The sequence below is a fragment of the Melanotaenia boesemani genome, chromosome 17 (assembly GCF_017639745.1).
Source record: "Melanotaenia boesemani isolate fMelBoe1 chromosome 17, fMelBoe1.pri, whole genome shotgun sequence".
NCBI lineage: Eukaryota > Metazoa > Chordata > Actinopteri > Atheriniformes > Melanotaeniidae > Melanotaenia > Melanotaenia boesemani.
This window is the reverse complement of record NC_055698.1, coordinates 13,919,541-13,946,424: the sequence shown is the minus strand read 5'-3', so window position 1 is coordinate 13,946,424 and position 26,884 is coordinate 13,919,541. Positions and strand designations below refer to the sequence as shown.

Here is a 26,884-nt window from a genome sequence, read left to right as displayed (position 1 = left end):
TTTTTGTCATTTAGTTTTTCTTTAATGCTATAGAAACAACGAAACATTCATTCATAAAAATAACAGAGCAATAAGTGTTAAACCATTTCAGCCCTTTATTACACTACAATGAAAGGAGCGTAAATTTATTTTTAAATAACCTGTTTACATAAAATAATCCTTTCAATTATAATATTTCTGAAAACTTTGAGTATAACCAAGTTAATGATTTGCTGTGCTTATATAGGCCAACAAAAATTTGGCCTATAATTTCAGAAGGAAGTAACCTGGACTCACCAAATTAATATTGATCAGCGCTACCCTTTATCTCATTTACTGAAAATCACAGCCACGAGGTGAATATCAGCAGATTTATCTGGGATTCCTGATTAGTAACAGTTGCTTTTCCAATTGTGCCAAGTTGAAATAGGCGCAGCAGAACTGGCCCTATACAGATTTAAGTCCCAAAAGGGTGCATGCAAAATCTGCTCTTATCTGCTAGTTTCTCTTCTTGATATAGTGTAACTGGGATTAAAGAGAAATTATTGCATTCACCTGGTTTTTATGAGGTATAAATAAAATTTTAAGCAGTCCAGACCTAATCTCAAGGCAACTGCTGTGATATAACAGGTCATTTTTTTGCCAGCAGCATCTTTCTATGATTCCTATTTTAAGGTGTTGCCTGTGCAAATAATCAACTGTTTGCACATTCTTGACCCTTTTAATTATCATTACTCATCCAGGGGTTGGTAAAAGTTTCCAAATATTAAAATCACAACACAACAACATGTTTTCAACATTTTTATTAATTAACGCAACTTACAGTCAAGCCAAAGAGTAACCTACATTAAGTGATACGTATTCACATTATGTCCTAACAGGGTTTACAGCATATCTTGTGTTCTGTAAGCATAATTGTTACCAAAATAAAGAAATGTAAAATAGAAATCAAAAGCTTACAACATTACAACAAGAAGAAGGAGCTTAGCAGTGGATGTGAACAAATTAATTCAGCAACGTGAAGACCCTCACCAGAACAGGAATGACAACAAATTCAGATTTGGCATGTTGTGGTTTAAATAAGGGAGAAAAGATGGAGAGAGAGGATTTGTGTTTTTATATATAAAACTCAAAACTGAGCTCAAAATGACACAAATGAAGGGAGGTTTGAAGTCACACAGCCTTGCAGGGCTGCCTTTGCCAAGAAACTTTGGTCACCAGTAGGGGGGGGGGGGGACCCCAAAAAACTAAGTATACTGGAAAAGAAAAGTACAAAGAAAAAGGGGAAATTAATTTTAAACTTTTAAGATTATTCATCAACAGATGATTGTCTGTCTAGCGTAAATTAAAGAAGAGAAGCTTGTCGGTCAACTACAAGTCCAGGACAGACTCTACATTCATAGGAGGTAGATAACATGGCAATGACACGACACGTTTTAAAACAATCCATCTGTAGGAAATGGAGCTGTCTGTCAAGTCTGTGATATTCTAGTGCATAATTTCTCCAACTTTTAAGGCCAAATAACCTCACGTTTAACTCTAAGGCTATCTTAAGACAAAGGTGTGGGTGGGAGGGGTGTGGGACAAGGATGCAGTAAACAGATAAAGCCCTTTCACGGCAATACCTGAGTCTTTTTTTTTCTTTTGGCTACACACACACACAAATGGGAAAGATCTTTAAAAAAAAAAAAATAGCAAAATATGTTTGATAAGATTTACTTATTATTTGCATAAATTAGACATCTTTTGGCCACAAAGTGTAACATGTTATTGGGTGAACTGCGGCATGAGCGTAGTCTGTTGTGACGTTCAAACCTCCCGAGGGGAAACATTATAATGTTATTGGACAATATGAAGTACACTAAAGAGGAAAAAAAAAAGTCAATGCAGCATATATCAGGCTTATGAGGTACTTCATGAATATATTTATATATGTGTATGGATATATCAACCTTTTTATAAAAGCTTTTCAAAGTCATATTATTCCTTATAATTCCTGTTGATAACATAAAATACCTCGTCAGTTATTTATTTTTTTTTTTTACTTTCTGCCCAACCTCATATGGGCAATTTACCTTTTCTTTTCAAAACTACTCTCAAAGTGCAAACACAAATACTGATCGTTCTTTGCAGCATCTACACTCAAGGTTGCATGATAATTAAAAACAGATATATATTTTTTTTTTAAATGCAGCATGGCAGACTTTGTCCAACTTGTGTTGAAAAAAAAGTGTCACAAACCCAATGTCTGGGCAGATTGAGAGGAGAAATCCGACAAAAGGCACATAAAATAACTACTTATATGCTGGATGTTTTCACTTTAGGCTAATTCTGTAGTTAATTGACCCACAACCTCAAAGTATGTACCTTTCGTCGAATGATCTGATACGCTGTAAAGTCTATATTCCCTTTGTTAGTTATCTTATACCCTTACAAAATTATGTCTAGTGTAGCTACTTGTCAGAAAAGTAGAAGAGAACTGAATACTTGTTTTTATTGCAGCTTTGGGTTGATACGGCAGAAGAATACACCTGGTTGTGTAGCGTGGCTGTATTTACTATAAAACCAAAGCTTTTTGGTTAAAACTAAAGAGGTGAGAAGCTGGTTCTAAAATCAAGACCTCAAAGCTATTTTCTTCTGTCAGCTAAGAGTCACATTACTGGTTTGATCAAGAGACTGTTACACCGCAGAGGCCCAAAGTACCAAAAGATCCATAGCTCATTAGCCAGCATTATCTGCTTTACATCCATCCTATATTAATTCTTTGCTGCCACTACAAACATACCACATGATCATCAAATGAATTACAATTATGATGGCACATTTAAAAAGATCCAATCATTACTATGCTTAGAAATCACATGAATGTGTCTGAGATTGTGCAGGTTTTTCTTTTTGTTGCTGTCTTTTAAAAAAAAAAAATTTCACAAAAAAAATGACTCCAGATTATAAAACTTTGGTCCCCTACAACTGTAACCAACTACAACAACCAACCAATCATACGTGATTTGTTGGCTTTTATTTTGATTACAAGTTTACAAAACAAAACGGCGCTTTCTTGTGACATTGGCTTGTGCTGGTTTGGTCACTACAATATTTTTGTTTTTTACCATCCTTTTAAATTAGGGACAATATTTGCAAGCACCCGACTCTGCTCTGAGGTAGTAATTTCCAAGTTGGTAAATAAAAAGCCAAGATGAGTTCCCGGGACTAAAATGCTTTGAAAAGATACATTTTAAACAAACACCCACATTGGCTTTGTACGATTAGATCAGCTTGATGGCATTGGTTTGCAGGTCTGTAACAGTTCTAAGCAAAAATCTGATCCATTGCATCACAAACCCTAACCCCAAACGTCCACCAGGTGCATCATATTCTAGCTCTCATTTTCACTCATGCCTTTCCTCTGGCCCGCTCTCCTTAAATAGCTGCACGTGTTTCTGAGGGGCTAAAATTGTCTGCACAAACATCATAGACTGAGAAATTACAAAGCACAGAAAGGATGTGATGTAGTTAAATTCTGTGTGACACTTTAGCTTACTAATAGCTCATTATGAACTGTTTTTTGGGGTCATGAATGCCTGAAAAATGATTAGTAATCCATCTAGTAGTTGTTGAGATATTAAGGTCAAAAACTAGGTGGTGCCCCAATTGTAAATCCATCCTGCTAGCATTTCTGAAAATGTGGTTAATGTCAAACAGGTAACTAAAAGATGGTCTACGTCTTAGTGATAGGCCAAAGACAACAAAACACAAGCTGCATCCAGCATCTGTAACGGCTAACAGGTCTTTCCCTCAGGTATGTCAGTATCCCATTTCAGCTTGTCCTCTATAGTTGAGACTTCCAGCAAAATGCATTAACACTGGAGAATTTAACTGCAGATTTTGTCAACACTACACTGCCATCTTATGGCTGTCGGTGATTGGGTATGATAACTGCCGGAGACTAAGTGATGCTTCAGAAAAGTTCAGATAAAAGTAGGAACGCCTGCAAAAGCCAGGAAAGTACTCTGCAAATCAAATGATAACTTATGCATCTGTAAAACTAGCTAGGTTACAATACAACTGACGTGTGTAAGAAATGTAAGCATCGATCAAAGAAAAAGCTTCCTCTCTCTCTCACATGGCACTGTTACTGCACTATAATCCAAACTCAAAAGGACTTTACAGGACAACTCTGCAAGGTCTGGGTAGGAATATTAGACTGAGGGCAGAAGCACAAGCAGAAAATCTAACAGCAAACAAGATTGCACACCTAAGAAACCCTCATACTTATGTATATGTACACACACACGCACACATCACTCTGTTACAGCACCTTACATGTATGAGCTGAATAGATGGTATGTTCTTTGCACCATTGTAAAAAACGTTCACCTCTTAAACAAGACTTGATCGATGGACAGATCAGCAACATCAGCAGTGGTGTATGAGTTAATGAATTATCTAATATAAATAAAGAGAAAACACACAAAAAAGCTGTACACAAGATGCAAAGCTGAGTGTAAATGTACTAGACAGCAAACTTTCACTATATAACAAACCACACTGACTAATTACATTCATCATTATGTGAAGCTGGGAAAATAGGCTCTAATCTACAAAAGATTTAAGTAAGCAATAGTTTCTCTACAAGAGACATAAGCAGCAGAGAGGAGCGACATGGTTATACACAGGATAATGGTTCAGAATAAGTCAATGTATTAGTTTTTAATAGATTTTATAATTTTTTCTTTATCTTAAGACCATTGAAAACACAAATTAAAAGTGGGAGGGAAAAAAAAGCAGGCTGGTTTACAATTCAAGGTGTTTTATCTCAGCACCTTTTAACCAAAAACTTTTTGCACACACCATAAAAGAAAAGCCTGCTTAAATAAAAACAGAATTAAATTATTGGTTTAATTTATGATATGCTATTTCCTTTACATTTCAAAAACCTGCTTTGTCCAGATTATGGCCACTCCAAACTGAGGAGAAATGTGTGTGTTTTGTTTTTACATATTAAAGAGAAAATAAAATCCTGTAAAGTCTACAGATGTTACTACTTCAGGCGTTTCAAATGCATCAATAAGCAACTTGTGCACCAATTTACCTGTAAAGCGGTGCCACATTCGTCCAGACTAGGGGTGTTTGTTGCTTTCATAAAAAATTCTTGATTGAACTTCTAACAAAAATTTCAGTGAAAACAAAAAGCCTCCCCTGAGTTTTGATATGTATTAGTTAGTTAGCAGGGATGCTTGGCTTGAGGAGGCTTATCTGGAGTGCGAATTTATTTGCACATTGAAGTCTTTGACGAGAACCACATCAAAACTTCCAGTACAGTCTATCCTCTCACAGCACTTTGGCATCCAACAGGAATGGATCACAACAGTCTCACTACCCACAGCTTATCAGCTCCGTTCAACTCTGGTCTGTTTTGCATAAAAACACCTTTATAGTCAACATCACTGTACAAAGGCAACCCACCCACTTAACTAAATATATCACACTTTTAGTAATGTTTTAAAGGCATTAGGTTATTTCTGTAAAATGACATACTGAATGCTGGCTTGCTAGATGGAATCTTACCAGATTGGCTATCTCTGAATGGCGAGTGCACACAATGAGCCCGGTTGCATCTTTTAAGAGCCATCAATGCCAAAGAAAGAAAATTTTAAATAAGAAACTGTAGCAAGTCTGTCCCCTTGATAAATATACTTAATGCATGAATAGCTACAAAGTCCATTATTGGTTATTTAGTGCAAAAACTAACATTGTCAAAAATTGGTTTCATGTACTGGAAAGACAAAGCCATTCTGATCTGGTCTTATAAGGTGCTGGTGTAGGTAATGTAAAACATAAAGCAGCAACAACAAATGCAAACCCATCTTCTCCAAATGACTCACTAAAGTTGTCAAACCAGTTTGATTTTCATGCACGAGGTGTTGCAAGGAAAAAGTTAGACTTTGTCACATAGAAGTTCTACGCTTCACAGTGGATATCTACTGTCTAATATGCTAAATACTCAAGTATCACTGTGAGAGATGATCTAAGAGCTGGAGAGTCAAAGCGAAGATGAATGTAGCAACATTACAAAGACCTGCATTCGCACAGGAACAAAGCCATTCACGTTTCCACTTTTCTGCCTTACAAACTTTTTTTCAGCTTCTATTCACAGATACTAAATAATTTTTACATGGCGTTTTCTATCGAGTTTCCTTTAGACTTAGAAGCAACTTTTGCAGTCTGACTGACAGCACCACTGGGACGTGTATTTTGTCCTGACCAATGAGGGCTTTGCATTTGTCATTTACTGCTCAGGTAGAAAACCAAGGTGTCAAAAAAAGTGTCATTTTAGTGGTGCATAGAATAAAAGGACGTAAAAGCAGGGAAAGCCTCGTGTAGTTATGAACACAGTTCAAGAATTTGGTCATACAGCTCAATGCGCAAAATTTAAGAGAAAAAAAACAAACATTCTGTCTCATTAGCTTCAGTAAAACAATTAAGGAAAAAAATCATGCAACTACATGATGTGAGAAAAGGTGTTCATGCACACACTAAGCATTGAAAAGCTTTACTGTCAATGCCTGACTCAAACAATGCCAATTAGATAGATAGCAGGGGTAATTATACAGAAATGGCCTGCAGTGTGATGTTACCATAACACTTAAAACAGGTAACAAGAGGTAGAACACACGGCCATTTCCATGCAATTACACCAAACAATATGGCCGAGCCTCCTGTTTCAACTGAGAAATACACATCTGTAGAAGTCATACCAATATTCTGCTATCAAAAGTGCATCCAAATTTACATGTTGTGAGACCAGCACCGATAGGAACAATATTGACATCATAACAGTAAATATCAAGTACATCATTTTCAGAATGCCCCACAAACACAGTCAGTCGGATTTTTTTTTTTTTTTTTTTTTTTTACAGGTAATGAGTAAAAAGGGAAACATCGAGGTCATCAAATGGAGAGAAATGAACCTCAAAATGATGGAGCATCTTTTAAACACGCAATTAAAAAATAAAAAGCCTTGTTGGCCAGTCCAGTGAGAATTTAAGGTGGTTTACAGTGAAACTTTTTAGCACCTAGAATTAAAATGTCCGTTTGTGCTTCTATCTCTTTTGATTATTAATCATGTAAAAGTTTGTAATCTTGTCTGGCTAGGAAAGATTATGAGTTACAAAAGGACACACTATAAAAATCTACAATGTTACAAATGACCACATAAATACTTCATCCTATTAGAAAGGCATGAAGATGCTGATAAGCACTAAAAGACGCTACTAAATGCAATACAATATGAAAAAATAAAACAAAAACAAAAGCCCTGATTGTCTACCTCTAAAAATGACTCAAATTCATGTAGGATGCTAAATCTCTGTTAAAAATTATGCATAGTTAGAAAATATACAATATTCACCTCCAATCAAGATAATCTGAACATTTGCAGACACCGTAGTCGCTAAAGTAGGATGTTTTATGTATTCATTTCATTAATAAGACTGCGACAGTCTTAGAAGGCAAGAGAATGTTTCATTTAAAATATGTATACAAATAGTTAATTTAGACAAGTGGGCCAGTCTTCTAAAAAAGTCCATTAAAATTTTTCAGCAGCCTCTGCTGAGAGCTTATTCAAAATATATCTTATTAGCAACATTACTATATAGTAAAAAGACTCACAAAAAGTAATTTGCATAAACTCTAAGCCCTACCCATTTTTGTAGCAAACTCTAAAGAGATTTTTTTAAGGGAATTTCAATAAGATCAAATGTAAAATGGTGTTGCTTTAACCCCACTGTACCGAATGCCTGGCTATTGAGAAGTCACACAAACACCCTGCTCTGACAATGATACTGCTTTCTGATGCTATATACAATACAAAATACAAGTGGGGTTGATGGGTATTAAGGGAAAAAAATAAACAATTATTACAAACGCATATACATCTAAAACATAAGTCAGCTACATGCACACTTTTCTGAAAAATGACTGAGGGGGGAAAAAAGAAAAAGAAAAAAATTACTATAAAAACAAAGGGGACCAAAAATATTTCATTGTGTTCCTTGCTGTTGACTTCTAAATCATGTGTCTTTCATCAGCACGGCTCAGAATACATTAGAAAGGTGTCCTCATAGGGAACCAGTCCCATACACCATTTCTGGGTGTGAGAATAACTGGTGTGACTTTCTTGGTTCAGATTAATGAATATGACAAAGGATTAACACAGCTGTTCTTTCAGTTTCTAAACGTTAAATGCCCTCATCCAGAATTAACTGAGTACTGGTTCAAGGAATGAATGACTGAATCTGATGAGAAGAATCCTCTAGTTGTCACCAGAAATGTTCATTGGTGGCAATCAAGGACAAGTACTCAACACCCAGAAAAATGTGGGCCAAATAATTAACTGATTTTTACAGAAGTGACAAAATAAAGATAGTCTCACATGGCACTTTTCATCACATAGTGCCCTATGTGGAAGGAGAGAGGAGGAAGGAGGAGGGGCCAAAACAACAAAAATAGAAAATCTCAATATATTAAGTACTTTTGTCCTGATTGAAGTACCCATCTGGTCAGTGCACTTTGCTTTAATTGGCTGATAAATCATCTTCAGAGGATTAAATCATCAGGCATATGAAGAGTAAATGGACACCCTCATATTTTCAATTTTCTTCTCCCTTTAAGCACCAATGCCCTAGCAAACATAAAGGGAAGAGGATGGCGAGTGGCTTCATCGAAACTGTAACACCCACTGTATAATGTTATTGCCCACTAGTTTAGAAATGGTACATTTCTTTAAGCAGTGTACAAACTTTGCCATTTCCTCTCATAACTACCAACATATTCCCCCGCAACAAATGAGCACACACTAATACACAACACATAAAAAAAAAACAACAAAAAAAACCTCTCCCAGCTATATGCATCTTTTTGCATCTCACACTATTAGCTGGTTTGATTTTGGTGGATTTAAGGGCTAAAGTAGAATTTTAGCCTTATGGGTAACTAACAGGTTTGCCGGGAGGGGAGATAACGATCCAAAGCCACTGTGATGCTATCTACAGCTGACCGTGAGACAGCAAGGAGTAACATGTTCCATCAGTGGGGTCTCACCCACCCCAACCTGGGGTTGTGTGCTCTCAGGCGAAGTACATGGTACGCAGGGTGTCCTGGTGGATTTGAACGGCCTTGGCCAAGGCTTGGTGGTCACGCCCATTGCTCTGGCCTGATGTATGACTGCCCTCAGCACTGAAAAGAAAAATAAAAAATTAGTATGAGTGAGAGAGTGGTAATTAATATAAAATTTGATTATTCCTGAAAATATGTGCACAGAGCTGTTAAGAGACAAAAGTCTGCCAAGTAAACAATGTCCACATCTGTACCTGTCATGCTCTTTGTCCACCAAGTGATAGCGGGCCCGGAAAGCCACTAAATGGGCATAGTAGGCTGGTGCTGGGATGGAAACAGACCGGGTACAGCGCACATAGGTATGGCAGAGCTGATAAGTGAGAACCTGCAGTTCATCTGATGAGAAGTGGTTGTCGTCCCAGAGCACATGGTAGTGAGACGGCCTGCTGGTTCCCTGCAAAGGATAATAATGGATGACAAGTTTTACATATGTGCATACGAAAGAATTTTCTACCTGAATAAATAAAATGCAGACAGATGGGCCTTTAGTTCAGTGGTTCTCAAACTTTGACCCATGACACCCAACACAACATATGCTGCTGTATGTGACACACTCCATCTCTTACCTGAATGCCAGCATGACTGCAAAGGTAGAAGTCAAACTCTGACGGGTGAGTGATTTTGGTGTCCACTGTGGTCCCAGCAGGAACGTTCCCACTCTTACCAACCTGTGAAAAATAATTCACATTAAAATTCTCTGTTGAGCTGATTTTGTCTAAATGGACGTTCCTGTTGTAGTCTGAAAAATAGAATTTGATTTCTAAAGGCTGGAATGACAAAGTTGGGGGTAAATAAATGCTAGGATCAAATTACTGGGGGACCACAGCAGGTGGTTTGCTGACATCTGTACTTGACTATAGCTTTAATAAATCTGAACATGTCTTTCTATTTAGTAGGTAACCATCAATAAATACATAAAATGTTATTATAAACTTGTATACTTGCTCTCATTACTAAACTCAACTGGTTACAATACTGACCCTCTCGTTTCTATCCATACAGAAAAGTCTTGTGTGGTGTCTCTTCTGAACAACCACAAAGGTAATACCAGGTTGGTAATCCTTCTCTAGTTTGATGCAAGCTTCACGGATCGCCAGCAGCTCATGCTGAAGAACCTGCATGAGGGGGGGAAAAAAAAAAAAAAAAAAAAAAAAAAAAAATCTTAAAAGCCTAGTTCACAAATTAAAGCAAAGATGAACATTCATGCACATGCAGCGAATCAACATTTACTTCCAGCTTCAAAAGTTTTCTTATAAAATTGTCCAAATATTTTGACATTCTAGTTTATTTTAGTCTGCAGCTTCTTTAATCTGCATATTACCTGGCTGAACTGGCCCTCAGAGATGCCATCTCGATAGTAGATGATTCTGGTGGGCTTGAAGCGCGTGGACTTGTAGAACTGGATAAGCAGCTCTCTCACCATGTTGGCCAGGTCCTGAATAATGTCCTGACGGTGCTGCTGAACCCGAACTGTGGCACAGTATCGACTGGGATGGGCATCCATACTACCTACCACCTAAAGCAGCAGAGCAACGCTCATCAAAATGAAGGTATAACTCAGGCAATGGTAAATTAAATAAATAAATCAGTTGAATGTCAACCTTAGCTTCAGGCTTGACCAATGGAATAAAAAAGGTTATCATTCTGAGAGCAAAACGGTTCACTTTGCACTCCTTCAAATGATAAGATGGAATAAAGCTGAATAAGCTTATATCAGTAAAACCAGCTATATCTTTAATTATGGCAAGTGAAAATGGTTGCACAGCTCCCCATCTTTAAGAGAATTTAAAATTTTAACAGTGAGCTCGCTTTCAAGGTTGGTGCAAAAGCTGACAATAATTATCTAATGATCCCAGTACTATTCTGTAATATGCATTGTTATATTTTTATTTTTTAATGAAACAGATTTTCATGCTACAATGTGATGTTACTTACAGCAGCAATGGAAGGTTTTTTTCCATCTCCTGCAGGTGGATGGGTCACATCTGAGCCTAGGAAGATCACAGGCTGCTGGAATACCAACGGCCTGAACAGGAATACACAGAGCAGATGTAGACCCCGCCCCCCCAAAAAATAAATAAAAAAATAACACAAACAACAGATCTTAATTGTGTCTGAGTGTTGACGTCTTAACTATGACTGTACAATAATTTCTATACTCTGATTCCCACTTACCTCCCCTGCGGGAGGAGGATGTTGTTGACGCCACCCAGCTTGACGTTGATCTTTAGACAGAGGTTGGAGAGGGTCTGTGGTGTTGTCTTTTGTACATTCTTCACCTGCACACACTGTGTAGCCATTCCAAGTACCGTGTCCCCAACACGCTTCACCTCAGCTATAAAAGACAAAAGAGGAGATATATCAATAAAAATAAAACCTAAATTCTATTTTATTTGGTTCGTTGGCAGGATAGACCTGGGAAGACAATAAATGAATAGATCTGTATGACTTATTCCTCAGTAATTTTAAAATATTTGTGGGGACCTCAACAATCACAAAGAAGTCCCATTAATTTGGGAATGAAGCAGCAAATCAGCTCAAAGTCTCTGTAAAGAAGGTCCAAAGTTGATGCCAGGTAGTCCCAGCAGTCCCAAGACAGTTTGACTAGTCATTCACATTTTATTGCTATGGTTACCTGAAAGGTGGCAATGGTTATTGTCTGTTTTAAGGAGCAACAGAGACATCCTTATGGGGACAATAACAAAACATAGTAACAGGACTAACCAGGAAACCATCAGTTCTTGTGTCATAAGATTATGTGTGAGTGAACCCCTTACCGTAGACTGGTGTCTTCCCAGGAAGGATAACCACCACCAGCTGGAGGCCCTGGTAGGTGTACTTGAGGTGTCGGAACATTGGCTCGACGCTGTCTGCCCCCTGTGCGTACTTGCAGAAGCAAGGTTGACCCTGGATGGGCATCCCTGCGTCTCGAGAGATCTTCCTCAGCTGATCTGTAAAAGCTCTGACAAATGTTGTTTGTTCATTAAAAAGGTTTAGAGGTTTAGGTTGAAACACATTTGAAATTTGAGCCATGAATTTGAAGAAAAACAACTGATGTAATGCACTAACATAAAAACAAAATCGAGAGTAGATGAAAGACTGTTAAAAGCAGAGACTAAATTGCACACACTGCAAGAAGGCGGCATGAGATTCCTCATCTTAATTTTTCACTCTAATACATTTTTTTCTTTAATAATTATGTTTATTTTAACTAAAGAACCTGTGGCTAGTTCTTCAGAGCTTGATAAAAATAAGCCCTACCAGTCATAGCTGTAATTCACACGACGCAACAATCTGCTGACTTGCAAACATCCAGTTGAGGACATGAATTCAGCAAAGAAAGCTTTGCTTTTGTAAATAGATAAACAGCTGTATGTAAAAGCCGATTAACAATAAAAAACCCCAAGTGCGTTGTTTTAGAAATCTCAGAGGTAACAAATCAAAGTACAATGTATTTTTGCACTTCAACTGAAAAAAATGAAAGCAGGGTTTCCCCACACATACACCGATGTGTGGTGCAATGCCACAGAATCAATTCCAAGAACTACAGATTTCACCCCCCAGAACGAGATTTTGAAATTAAAAGATTAAAGCTGTCAAAAATAACACATTAACAACAGAAACTAATTATGTAATTAACTGTGTCAACACTTTTAACACATACATCCCTTGTTTCTCCGTTACGATGGCGGGACATGGAGGTGTCTAGCTCTATGGATGGCTTTGGGTATAAAAAGGACGTTGATGGAACAACCCACAGGTGTCACACCTCTAGAGGATGATGGTGTTTTAACACCCACACTTTTCCCTGTGAGAAGATTCAACACCTGCACTTTTACTGCACGTTTTAGAAATCTAAAAAAATTTTTTGCATAAACGTGGCTGCTTGGTCTCCTCTTCTCCCCCTCCTTATCCGGTTGTTCTGTGTCTGGCTTTCCGTGATCAACTGATCGTTCTTTTTTTGTTGCAGCGTCTCTCTTGCTGCATTTATTGTTCAGCATATAAGGAGAAAACTTGTGGTTAATGGTTCACACCTGCACAAATTTACCCCCAAAGTATTGTTCTTGTCAGGATCCTTCTCTAACATAGCTGACATGTAGTAGGAAGGATTTATACAGGGGTGGGTCTAGAAAAATGTTGATGGGGGGGGGCCAAGGCAGGGGCACTGAGCAGGAAAAGGTTAGCACAAATTATCCCATTTTTAAGGTCTAGATTTTATCAAATATTGAACTTATAATTACAACTAAAGTAATCATCTAATGTTAAGAAAAAAATTTAAGGAAAACTTGTAAAAAATATGAATAAATACATAAAAAGGGGGAGAGAGAGAACACAGATGAGGTGGAGACAAATTTGTTCTTAGTTGTCCCTTCTCTTAAAGAACTTAATTTAAAGAATTAAGATTGGGTTGAATAATTTCAAATGCTTCTTGTAGCTTTCAAATAGTCTTGGCATGTGAATGAAGAACAGATAAGCATACAGGTGTATATTTAATATGGCAGCTCAGAAAGTGTGTGTTTGAACGGCGCCTGCTGCACACACTTTGCATACACTCCAATGACCAACTCCACCGACACCACTTGCTAATGATTCAGTTTTGCTATCAATGATAACAATGACATAAAGAAAGAAATTAAATACATGTGCACTAGACTGGAGCAGACACACTCAGAGACTCTCACTTACTTGAGCAGGAGTTCAGTGCACTGTCTCTGTGGGGCGAAGCAGGCAATGGCCCACACTTTGATCTCAATACCAGTGTGGAACTGCTTGTTCCTCATGTCCCATACTCCCTGGATTGGTGTAGCTATTGCTTTGTTCTGGAAATTGTATGACCGACAAATCTCAGTGATTATCACTATATAACTGATAAAGAACATTTTGTTTAAAAAAGATAAAAATAAAAATAAGTGTATTTTCATACACCCATTAATACACTTAAACTTATTATTTACATACCCTGCCGCCATAAAGTATTGAAGGTGCTTGGAGGACACGGCCATTCACTTCTGTCATTTCATCCCTTACCATCACTCCAAATTCACGAACGTAAGGGTCAGTGTTGAAGTTGGCACTTCTCATCTAGGGTGGAGAAATTAAAGCAGAAGCAGCAGTTGACTACAAATTACTAAAACTGACAGATTAATCCTGCCATGTAGCTTAAAGTAAAATGCAAACATTTTCTGCTTCCTGTCTCATACGGTCGCCGTAACTGAATAAAACTTGTGGAGATCACTGTTTTTAAAAACTGCTGCCAATTAAAGTCTGTAAATAATGATTTTAAAGCACATACCAGATGTCTCTTCTGGATTCATTAAACATTTATTACTCAACTTACCAATTTACTAATCTCATCCTGACGGTCTGGTGCTGATCGGGCTGTGGCACGGATCATAGTGGAGGTCTGATTGTCTGTAAGCTTCTTGATACAGCGCTGTCCTGCTACTATGTTACACACCTGAAATGCAATGTGTAAAATATGTTCAAAGGAAATCAATAGTGACTGGGGTCATTTTTACTAAATAAAACACTGGAAGCACAATAGTCCGACGTTTACCTCTAGAGGGAGATAGGTGTGCTTTTGCTCCTGTCCCACCTGTAAACATGGGAGGTGAGGGTATCGCAGGATGAGTTTGTACTTGTCTTTGAAGTACTGTGCTACTGTGCATTCAATAGTTTGGCCATTCTCCTGCTGCAAGGGGAATCTAATGGAATAAAGAGAAGAAACTCAGCATGCTTGTGCTATGTGACATTTTAAATAATTGGTGGGACAATTTTCCCATCTGTATGTCACAACTTAACTTCCTTTGTTGCAAAGTCATTTGAAACAAAAAGTTATGCTTTTTAAAATTGTGAATAGTAAATATGACTTAGAAAAGTCTACCCCAGTATGCATTACATCTCACTTTTCATTCAAAAACAGGTTTCTCGTAGCTCATGTGAAACTGTGTGCTCAGCTAAAGGAATGACATGATTAAAGAAAAATATGAGAGTATTCCCACGTTTGATGGCTGGCTGGTCTTCTGGTCACATTGCAAACTCTGTACTTCCTTTTCATCTGTCCACAGTGAGTAATCTCAACTTTCAGGCCTAAATGGGTGAAACACAAAGGATAACAGAGGTCAAACATGCTGTATAAAAATTAAAAGACATTTTAAATGGCGATCAGACAAATGGATTATTTGAAACACAAATTAAGCTAAAAAAGAAATTAAAAGGAAACTGAAAAATGTCAGACTTCATTAAGAAGACAAGAATCTTTTTTTTTTTAACAATTCAGATCAGGTGATAAATACGAGAAAAAGACAAATTGATAAAAAACTACTAAAATACTCAGACATCACTAGCCACTAACAATCAGGCTCTGTCCTGACTATTACTTACCTTTGATTTCCTTAGTAAATTTCACTCGCTGAGAGTCTGTTAAAGGCTTCTGTTGTTCTTCAATGCTTTTGAAATCCAAAACCTCACACATGAACTCAATTACAGGCTGGGCTTTGTAAAAAGCCGTGGCTGAAACTGCAAAGAAAACAAGCATAAAGTTGTTAAATAAATGGTAACAACTTAATTTTAGTCATTCTCCAAACCACATTCAGATTACCGTCAATGTTGAGCATCATTTTCCACAGTGAAGGTCTGACAGATTGGTGAAAACCAAACCATACTTCTCTGCCACCCCCAAGTGGGTTTGAGCATCCCTCAGAAGGAGTGAAGAAAGAGCGTCCCACTGGGGTATACCTGTGGTAAAACGTGATTAACATGTTTTAGGAAACAGAAGCTACAACAAACAGGGATTTTCCCCAGCTTCACATTCACCGACCCAACTCACATCCATCCATTTATAAATAACAATGACTCTGTTTTGACACAGTTTCACAGCTGTAACTTCAGTTGATTCGACTTGCACTCAGATTCAAGCTTATTAAACGAGGTGTAAATCTCAGCCTTAAAAACAGCTCTGCTGAGTCGTGTTTTCATGAACTTTGTAGCTATAACAGATAACCTATCTGTTACAGCATTACAGTGTAAATATGATGCATGATAATGACAAATAACCATATTTATACATCACGTGACAGCTAGACTCAGCTATAAAGTAGTGATGTTACGTCTGACACAAAAGTAGAGCAGACTCTACTTCTTAAATGAGCAGACTCTACTTCTTAAGGAAGCTGAGATCTTTTAACGTCTGCACCAAAATGTTGCAAATGTTCTACAGGTCTGTTGTTGAAAGTGCAATCAGCTTTGCAGCAATCTGCTGGGGCAGCGGCATCAGAACCAGAGACTTGAAAAGAATTAACAAACTGATCAAGAAAGCCGGTTCTGTGCTTGGAGTAACTCTGGAGCCGCTGGAGTTGATCATCAAAAAAAGAATTCTGTACAAGCTGACGAAGATAATGGAAGATCCTTCACACCCTCTACACAACGCCGTGACGAAACAACAGAGTGTGTTCAGTGGGAGGCTTGTTCAAGTCCGATGCAAGACAGAGAGATACAGAAGATCCTTCCTTCCAGCAGCTATCAGGCTGAAGAACAAAGCCCTTAATTAATTAATGTGATTGTTTTACTAAAAAATTACTACTACTACAATATTGAATTTCCCTTTGGGATTAATAAAGTATTTTTCATTTCATTTCATTCATTTCATTCATTTCAAAGCCCCAAAGTCTGCATTGTGTAAAGCATCTAAACGTAGTCGGCAGCGGGGCCCGTAATATTTTCCTGAGTATCACGTGACCAAAGAGAAATAAGGCCCCGTTTTTTCCTAATTCACACCAATGCCTTGTGTGATTTGAGCTGCAGAAAAAGCCGCAGAAAATGCAAGAAATGCTCTGTGTAATTCGAGGTGACACATACAACACTGAAGAAAGCAAAAGACATCAGCAGTTTGGGAATATTTTGATATGATATATTCCAATAACATAAGATATAACTAATCTGCAATCGATCGATCGATAGATAATTACTTAATTTTAATATATTTATAGATTAATTTACAACACAGTTGCATCATTATGTTTACATATCCATCGGTGTGTAGTTTACATATTGACATGTGGACTGCTGGACATCAAATGATCAGCAGAAGTCAGTACTACCAAATGAGCAGTTAAATGGGCCCTCAAGTAATGACACTTTTGGCGACGCAATTGGCTAGAAAGACTCAACACATTCACGGGTCTTCATTATACCACCACATATCCAAACTTAAATTGCTTAAACTTTCTATAAATGACCGAAAAGCAGTGATTAAAAAACAAAACAAAACAAACTGCACAGAAAACAGTTAAAGTTTTTACATGTTCTGATGAAACAGTTTCATTCAGTAGAGTCGGTCTAAATATGCATAAAGTTCAGATTGCAGATAACGTCTCAATAAAACCTACAAAGAATACTGGATCTATTTTAAGCTGTAATACAACTCAGAAATTACAACAACGATGGTAGGTTCAGCTTGTTCAGCTGTGCATGTTTCTATTTGGTGGTATAATGGCAGCAGAAACACTGATAAGCACATTAATCATCTGTATGCAGTCCGTTTATCTGAATACAACCCATTTATTGTGGCCAAATTTTCGATGGACTTGAATTGCTTCTAATCTTGCAGGTTTACACTTAGCTATTTGATGAATGCTTTAAGGAAGCAAAAAGGTCAAATAAACTACATCTGTACTAAATGCTCAAAACTAAGCCACTCCATGTGTTCATCTAACAAACTAAGAGCTGGCTTTGCATTACACAGGAATTATCTGAAGCCAATCTGGACACTAGGCTATGACTGCTAATGACAATACAAACAGCAACAACTACAACCTACCTCATAGATGGCAAATGCCTCATGACCACATCCAACGCTTGAATAGTCTCAAAGGGAACACTGGGCAGACGTCCTGATAGCGCCTCATGCAGAGCCTGCAGGCTAACGCAGGACACCCATTTGATTGACACTTTAAAGCTGCGGTCTTTGCCTTCACCCGGAATTGTCACCTCAAGCTCCACCTGTGTGAAGAAGAACAAAATGTATGTATCATACTGATATTTTCAGATGGCTGTTTTCAAACAGATCTGTTTAAATGCATTGTGGAAGTTTAATGTGTAGGTTGCAGTGTACAATACAGACCTTGTCTCTGCCTATTGGCAAAGGCATAGCAGTATAGAGATTCTTCCTTCCATCATATACTGGCTTTCGATCACCAAAGATCTGAGTTTTAAAGTGCTGGACCATGTGCTCCACAATTTCACTGTGAACACAATTAGATAAATCATTACAATGTACAGAAGATTTCGCTTACCCATCTGCTCATTAAATGTAGTCTAGACATACCGATTAACCCTCCTTGGACATTTCTCAGGCTTAATGTCGATGTCATAGTGATAGACCTCCAATTTGGGGATCTCCATCTCAAAGAAGTTAGCCTGGAGCTTGATTGTCCTGCCCATGGTGCCAAAGTCAGGTCGTGATGGTGGTTTAAATACATATTCTGGCACTGGGGAAGATGGGGGGTCTAAAAAGATGTGAGTCAAATGAAAGAAAGCCACAAATCTCAAAGTTAGAACGACATTAGAAAGACAGACACCCCTTACAGATCAATTAATGTGTTTAATATTATCGTTTTGTCTTGAAAATGTGTATTTTTTCTAAAGACAATAGAAAATAAATGCATTCTATACTCCCAAGTTAGAGCAATGCCTGGAAAAATATTGTAGAAATCTTATGTAGTCTCACATAGAGCAGGACTTTATAATGCATTAAGAAATATGAGCCAAGCCTTTTGTATTTCATGAGGAAATTATTATCCATGTACAACACAAATCAAACACCTGATAAATTCTTAAACTAAAGAATTTGTTTGAATCTGGACAATGAATAATGGGCACTGGCCAAATGACTCAACCACTGGCTTTTAACTAGTAGAATTTTGAGGCAGTGCTTTTAACAGTTTTCTTTGTCTTGGTTTAAAATTTTCACAAATATTATTAAGTGAGTTATAGCATCATCATTCAAACAAACATTTTTAAATGTTTGGTATTCCAGCTGGCTGACTCACTTCATCATATGAATATAAGTTTCAGACATCTATTCTGTATCAAAGTAGGCTTTTGAGTTAGTTTCTATCAGCAGTGCATTTCAAACTTCAGCTGTGCCAGCTATCTTAGAGCAGTACATGAGTATTTTCTTTTCCTAACTGCAAATGAGAGCCTTCTTCCTGTTAGACACTTTAGCTGTGTTTCGTCTTTGAATTATTCTTGAAAAAGACATACCAAAATTTCCATTGCTGGTGGCCATGCTCATCTGAGAAGTTCCACATTTCAGTATGGTGAGGTATTTCAGTATGTCACAGTATTAGCACAATCTAACCATATATTTTTATTTTTGTATCCCAGCTCTGTTCATTCAAATGGATGAACACCCATAAAGGCTCTGGTGAATGTCTTTGCCGCTGGTCTTTGGTGCGTCCTGCACCGTCTGCATCACCATCAACATATCAAAACATTCAAATTGTTGAACTTACCTGGGGTCTGATAGTCAAACAGATCACTCTTACTGGCTGTTCTGCATTATGAATTAGCTTTAACTAACAATAATTGGTGTTATTTTTCCATGCACCACGGTTAAATTTCCTAATAAATACAAATATGTAAAATACCGATATGATATGCAAGTTTAAACTAAAATGTCGGTTTTAGAGTGAAAACAAAAATATTAAAAACTGAATAAATAATAAATTAACTTTATACAAATACTGCTTTGTTCCCATATTGTCTTTTGCAGAAGTAGATGATACATTTGTGTTGGTGTCGTTTTTTGTCCGGATGCAGACAACTACAGAAGACAGAGGAGTGGCTTACATGGCTGCTGGTTCTTTCCATCTGTTTGGTGTGTGAGGTGTTTAAACCTATTAGTGTATAGTTGACCTTTTAAAAAAGTAAATAAATAAAAAAAATTCACGAATGGGCTTCAACTGAGCACAAAATGAGAAGTATTCCACACACACGCACACAAACAACAACAACAAAACAACCTGTGACCTATTTTCTGGATAATTTCATTACTGAGTCAAAAGGTTAAACTGTACTTCATCCAAGTACACACTGATGCTTGAATGATGTATAAAAACATTGTGTTTCCATTTATACCACATCTATTTGGCCTTTAAGTCCAAATATGGGAAAAGCTTACCAGAGCTTACTGACCCAGAGGAACGGGGTCCCTCAAGCATCTCAGCAGCTACAGAGGACAAAAATTACATGTTACAATTGTTTAAAAATTCACTTTGTTTGAAGCATACTGTACTTACACAGGCGTGGTGGTGGTGCACACTCAACATAGACTAGAAATCTAGTTTCACTATTATAAAAGTTAAGATAATTTTCCTTATGTGCTATAGTCTGCTGTACAAATACCTTTTCATATTTCTACTGGATATTCATATTCTGAACACTTAGTTTCTTATCACTTCCACAGCACCATCTCCCACAATCAGGGGGCCCTTATCAATATGCTCACAGAGAGTATCGGACAAGCTGGCAATCTAACAAGGATGAAGCCACCCATTCTCCTGGAAATACCATAATAGTGTTAGGCTTTAAATCATACGTTCAACTTGTCAATGTGCAATGAGAGTTCTTCTGTATCACAAAAAACAGTCCCTGTGAAATTATAAATATTTTGTTGCCACTGTTTTAACCCTCACCATCGAAAAAAAAAAACAACCTAAAAAGTCAAATATTGAAAAAGAACAGTTAAATAGTAATGTCAAAAGCAGCACTATTCCTATAAAATTGGCCACACAGTTGAGTAAAAGTCAGCTAGAAAGTTCAATACCCAGTTAGTTTTGTTTACATTTTACAGAGCGTCACGTTTTTATTACGTTTTTTAGAAGGTTAAATTACACGGTTAATCTTCAATTGTATAAATTTAATTGTGCAACCACGATGTGGTTTGATCGTGTATAAGAACGCATACCGCTTTCAAACTATTCGAATTAAAATTGAAGTTGTGTAGTGTTTGACTGACCATGGGTAGGATTGGTGACGAGATTAGGTAGCATTGCCGGCCGCTCCATATCATATTAATAAATGTCAAGTGTTTAGACGCAATGTTATTATTTCTTTGTTAAAAAATATATATAAGTCTTTACATTTGTATTTTTTGGTGAAAATAATCTTTACTTCGATTAATTACAGAATGAAAATAACTGGTAAACAGTTGGGAAAACGAGGTGGAGCTAACTTGGCTAACAGCAGCTTGTTGTTGCTGAACGCTAGCTAAGCTTGACTCTGGTACTTATGTCTTAACTTAAGACAAGGACGTTATCTTCGTAAAAAGATTTGTAAAGACTAAAATAACGAGTTAAGCTAAACAAGAGCTTTGCATTCCAAAGAACTGAGTATGTTTAAGCAACGTCCCCCTGCAATGTAGCAAAAAAGCACAACACATACTTAGTGATTAAATTTTCGCTAGCTCCATCACTTAGCTGATGCTAATGTTAGCTGCAGCACTTACCTCCAGCAGAATACATTTTCTCGACTTTTTAAGCGCGTGTTGTGGACGTACAGATACTCCACTTTATATAAGCTAAACTTCACATAAACTCATGCGTAGCCGACAAGTATTTAGATGTCCAACACAAGCGGAGGAAACACAGTTCGAAAATAAAGATATATAGTTATTTGGAGTCTCTCATCCTAGGCACGACCCCATCCCCCCACCACACAAAACGGGAGCCGAGAGCAAAGATAGCACAGAAAAGACCTGTGAGAGAAAAAGATGATTCCCTCCAATTTACTTCCGCTTTTGGCCATTTCCGTTTAGTGAGCGCAAATATTTTTATTTGAAGATGCCACCTTGTTCTTATCCCATAGAAAAAGTGTCCATCCGGCCAGGTGAGCTATTTTAAAGTTATATAGCAACAAGTCTTTTGTTACACTTAGTAAAGCGAACATAAAAATAACGAAAATAATAATAAAAATAATAACAAAATAAAAATTTTAAAAGGAATGCCTATCATGCATGGTAGTTTTCGCTTTATGTAGATCAAATTTTGTGTTACACTTACTCAATAAATTTGTTTCTTTTTTTTTACTTTACCATTTTAAATGCTTAAACACTGCTAATCCACTTTCTGGGATCGTTTACGTTTTAATGGAAGATCGTGGGGGTACTCCTCTCACTGGTGAAACTCTTCAGTGACGTCAGACGCACGCTGCGCGCTTTCAGCGTCGATCGGGATTCAAAGGCATTTATTTATTTTTTATCATAACAGCTAAATACATATAGGCGCTACATCATGCGCTTGGTATTATATGTGTGACTTAATAATATGACAGATAAATATACTGTAAACCACCACAGGAATAAGTTCACAGACCCGGCAGGGGAAGTATTTCCGGGGTATTAAATGGAGTCAACTGCCAAAGGGGATTTTTGTTGTTGTTGTTTCGTTTACGTTTATTTCAGTTGTTGATATGACCCAGAAAATGTCCAACAAGGCAGAGTAGTTCAGTTTCATTCACTCTTTGCTTGACGTAGTCGAGAAACGCTAGGCTTATAGACAAATTTCGATTATAGGCTATTTTTTAAATATTTTGGTAGGGTATATTGTCCTTAAACAATGGCTTGTGCATAAGACACACATCCAAAGTGATTATGAAAACACACTGGCTCGTAGCTAGAATGTCTTCATTAGGAATGCTGAAAATATGTAATGCACTGTAATAATATCCACACACCTGTTGCCCTACTTTTTTTTTTTTAATATTTAATTGTGTGCTTTAATAAAACCTCATTGCTACCTCTCGGTTTTCCCACTGGTCGGCGCTGTTCACCACTGAATATGTAGGTTGAAAATATTTTGGGGGGTAAAAACCTACTGCCTCAAGGCTAAGAAATTCTAAATAAAAACTTTAATTATGCATGTATAGCTTCACAGCACATGTATTATATTAGATGTAATTATAATATATTAGATTCACTGAATTCTTTAAAGAGCTGTTAGAATTCCCAGCAAGTTTTATGCCAGTTAAAATTGAAAATACGGTCAAACGATGAAAATGATAAAAGAAAATCGTGAAATTTGCATTTAACGTGTGCCTGATTAAATAAGCCGAAAGACATTGAGAACCTCTCTCTCTCTCTCTCTCTCTCTCTTTCTCTCTCCCGCTCTCACTTTCTGTAATATAAAAATCTTATATATATATAAGTAAAGACCAAATTATGCAGCCGGAACCTTTTTAAAGTAAAGATGTTTTGTCGTTTTGATTTATCCCCCTGATAAACTGGTGGTCTTTAATTCCCTCCATTAATAAATATTATAAAAACACGCAAAGACAAGTAGCCAGAGTGGTTTCCTCCTCATAAGAAAGCTGGCGGAGTGAATTGGGTGTAGCTGTGTCTGTGCGCGCCTTGGCCAATCGAACCAGATCCTCCCTGCAGTGCGTAAGAGCGCGATTTAGGATTTAACCAAGTCTTTGCTGCGGGGCTGGCTGCAGTCTTCACCAGAACCCGACGGCCTGAGCACGTCTCGACACAATGAGAGTGTAGTCTTCATATCACTTTGGAGTTAGATTGCCTTGTGTTTTTTTTTCTTTTTTCTTTTGGTTAACTGAAAAAAAGAAACCCACGACGACCCGTCTCGAAGCATGACTGGAGTTTTCGATCGGAGGATCCCGAGTGTAAAACCTGCAGATTTTCAGAGCTCCTTTCAACTCTCCACCATGCATCATCCATCTCAGGAATCTCCTACTTTACCCGAATCCTCAGCCACGGATTCTGGCTACTATAGTCCAGCCAGTGGAGTCACTCACGGCTACTGCTCGCCCAGCTCCACCTCGTACGGGAAGCCTCTCAACGCCTATCAGTACCAGTACCCGGGTGTAAACGGATCTGCTGGAAATTACTCGACAAAATCCTACAGTGATTACAGTTCGTATACGACTCCTGCTTACCACCAGTATGCCGGGACTTACAGCAGAGTGCAAGCCCAGCCGAGCCCACAAGGTACGGGCCAAAACGTTTTTCATAATAAAATAAAATTTAAATGAAGTACTGGAATATCCCTCCAGCAATATTAAATCAGACTTTATTATTTATGTGCCCATCGGATTGTTTCTTTACATTTAAACAATATGAAACGAAAGCCAGTTACTTGGAAAAATCTATGTATTTATTCAAAGATAGTTATTAATTCAAATGCTATAATATATGAACACAAATAGAATAAAAGTTTATTTAAAAAAAACATTTTTTTTATTAATTTTGGGATATGTTAAACCCACAAGCGTTATTATTATTATTACTTTTTTATCATGTATAGACACTCATGCTTATTTTTCTTTGGATATTTTCAACAGAAAAGGAGATAAGTGAGCCTGAGGTAAGGATGGTGAATGGCAAGCCGAAGAAAGTGAGAAAACCCCGAACAATTTACTCCAGCTTCCAACTGGCCGCCTTGCAGAGGAGGTTTCAGAACACGCAGTACCTGGCGCTGCCGGAGAGAGCCGAGCTGGCAGCCTCTCTGGGACTCACGCAAACACAGGTGGGGTTTAAATTTTTTAAAAAGATATTGAAATTATATTGATATTGGATAATGTTTCAAATGAATACAAACTTAAATGATGACTGTTCTAGTTTTGTTGTCGATTGCTTGTCAGGTGAAAATGCTAAATGTTAAATTTCTTTCTTTTTTTTCTTTTTTTTTTCTTTTTTTTTTTTAGGTCAAAATCTGGTTTCAGAATAGGAGATCTAAAATTAAGAAGATCATGAAAAACGGCGAGCTTCCACCAGAGCACAGCCCCAGCTCCAGCGACCCCATGGCCTGCAACTCCCCACAATCCCCGGCCGTTTGGGACACGCAGGGCCCCTCCAGGTCGCACAGCCTGCAGCCACAAAACATCAACACGACGGCTTCAAACTTTTTGGAAAACACGGGTTCGTGGTACACGTCCCCCGGCACCTCCATGACTTCCCACCTTCAGACGCCGAACTCGATACAGCACTCTTTGGCTCTCGGAGCTGGGACGTTATATTAAGAAAAAAACAAAAGAAAGGAAAAATAAACACCCTGTTGTTCATTTCATTTTTTTTCTTCTTCTTCTATGGGACTCGTGTTCACATTTCAGAGGAATATGCAATGTATTTGATGCCAGTCATAGAGGAAACGTCTAAAATGTGTAAATGTGTGCATGTAATTTATTGCATTTTTTGGAAGACTATTAAACGTTTAAATGGACAATGGAACTTTGAAACCTCCCGCCTCCCTTCAGTGCCTCTGTTCACTTCAAACCTCATTTACGCTGATGATAACCACAGAGACTAAACCTAGGCTAAACAATACTCAAACGCCTCAGGTGACAGTTTCTCACAAGGCTGTAAATCTCATCTGCAAGATATTCAGATTAATGTAATTATAACGGCTTTCATTTGCAATTATTACCTATTTGTCCTGTTATTTATGATTTCCTTCTCAGTTTTATTAGATATTTCTTATGAAGAAAATGCCAAACGCTTTGTGAGAGATCTAATTTGGATCAGAGAAGGGAAGACTGGTTCAGTCCTGTATTTAAAAATAAATTAAGGCGATATATTAAGATTGCAAGAGAAAATTTAGTTAATTGTAATAAGAATTTATGATGACATGCGTCTATGTTCCGCTTTAAGAATTAATCTATGAAAACCTTATTATTATTATTATTATTATTATTATTATTATTATTATTATTATTATTATTATTATTATGCTGCACCTGACCTGTTTAAAGGCTGATCTTTTTCTTTTACTTTAAAATCTATTAAAGGAGATTCAGTTTGAGTGCCTTTGGTTCCAGGTTCCCTGGAAATAAAAGGCCCGCTTCCTGCAGCAGACACTCTGCAGTCTCTCTCGCTTTATGTCCCCTACAATTAGCCGCTTTGAATGGCAGAAAGGAGGCGAGGGGGGCGGCACGGAGATCCGAGACAATCCGCATTCCTGTGGGGGTAGACCGGCTCCAGAGCTCTGCTGCTCCCGCCGGCCACAGCCCACCTTCCGGGGTAAAATCAAAAAGGAGGGGGAAAATCCTACTTAAGTATCAGCATTAGCAGACAGCAACACCAGCGCTGTCAACTAAAAATAAATAAATAAAAGGTAATAAATAAAAAATGTGAGAATGAAGATGCTGCAGATCTTTAGGAAAATCTAGACCCATGGCTTTTTTTTTATTATTAAAACGATGCATTAAAAACACCATCCTTCTCTGTTTTAATCACGCACAAGCATGCATATGACTCATGCAGACACCTTTTCCACCTGACACTGAATCCGCTTCCTGATTGCCGCCCGAAAAAGCCTCACACACTCACACACACTGATTTAAAACGCTATAGACAATTCATTTCTTAACCTAAAATCCCCACACAGCCTTTTGTTGTCAGCCTAAATTCTGCTGCAGGGTAAACAGCGTCCCGTCATCACAATGCTTACTTGGTCACTACAGAAATTTACATGGCACGTGCACGTTATCAAGAACGCTTTACCGCGTGCACGTACACACATTTGCTGTATGTCTCCCACACACACACACCTTTCTCGCCCCCTCATTCACACACACACACTCTCTCTCTAACACACTCATATACACTCGCGCACGCACACACACCAGTGGTACCATTACATGAAGAGCCCCCGTTTATTTCCAACCGAACATTTTCCACTCAGCTAGTTTTCCCCCCGTTTTGCAAATCGAGTCTAAA

The 26,884-nt window shown here is 37.7% G+C and overlaps 2 protein-coding genes across 2 annotated transcripts; one reads left to right on the top strand and one right to left on the bottom strand.

Annotated features, from left to right (window-relative positions):
• Positions 1 to 774: 774 nt before the first annotated feature.
• ago2 (argonaute RISC catalytic component 2) lies at positions 775 to 21,891 on the bottom strand. The gene is made up of 20 exons (XM_041967178.1): positions 21,665 to 21,891; positions 20,339 to 20,386; positions 18,482 to 18,662; positions 18,278 to 18,398; positions 17,975 to 18,156; positions 15,758 to 15,894; positions 15,541 to 15,675; positions 15,159 to 15,246; positions 14,714 to 14,861; positions 14,495 to 14,614; positions 14,116 to 14,238; positions 13,843 to 13,976; positions 11,934 to 12,118; positions 11,332 to 11,491; positions 11,092 to 11,182; positions 10,478 to 10,672; positions 10,137 to 10,271; positions 9,723 to 9,824; positions 9,351 to 9,550; positions 775 to 9,216 (listed from the first exon to the last, which is right to left on the bottom strand). The coding sequence occupies exons 1-20, from the start codon at positions 21,678 to 21,680 to the stop codon at positions 9,108 to 9,110; spliced, it is 2,610 nt and encodes an 869-aa protein (XP_041823112.1). The 5' UTR covers positions 21,681 to 21,891; the 3' UTR covers positions 775 to 9,107.
• Positions 21,892 to 23,627: 1,736 nt separating this feature from the next.
• dlx5a (distal-less homeobox 5a) lies at positions 23,628 to 25,801 on the top strand. The gene is made up of 3 exons (XM_041967182.1): positions 23,628 to 24,157; positions 24,511 to 24,695; positions 24,874 to 25,801. Exons 1-3 carry the CDS (start codon positions 23,800 to 23,802, stop codon positions 25,186 to 25,188), a joined length of 858 nt encoding a protein of 285 aa, XP_041823116.1. The 5' UTR covers positions 23,628 to 23,799; the 3' UTR covers positions 25,189 to 25,801.
• The last annotated feature ends 1,083 nt before the right edge of the window (positions 25,802 to 26,884 follow it).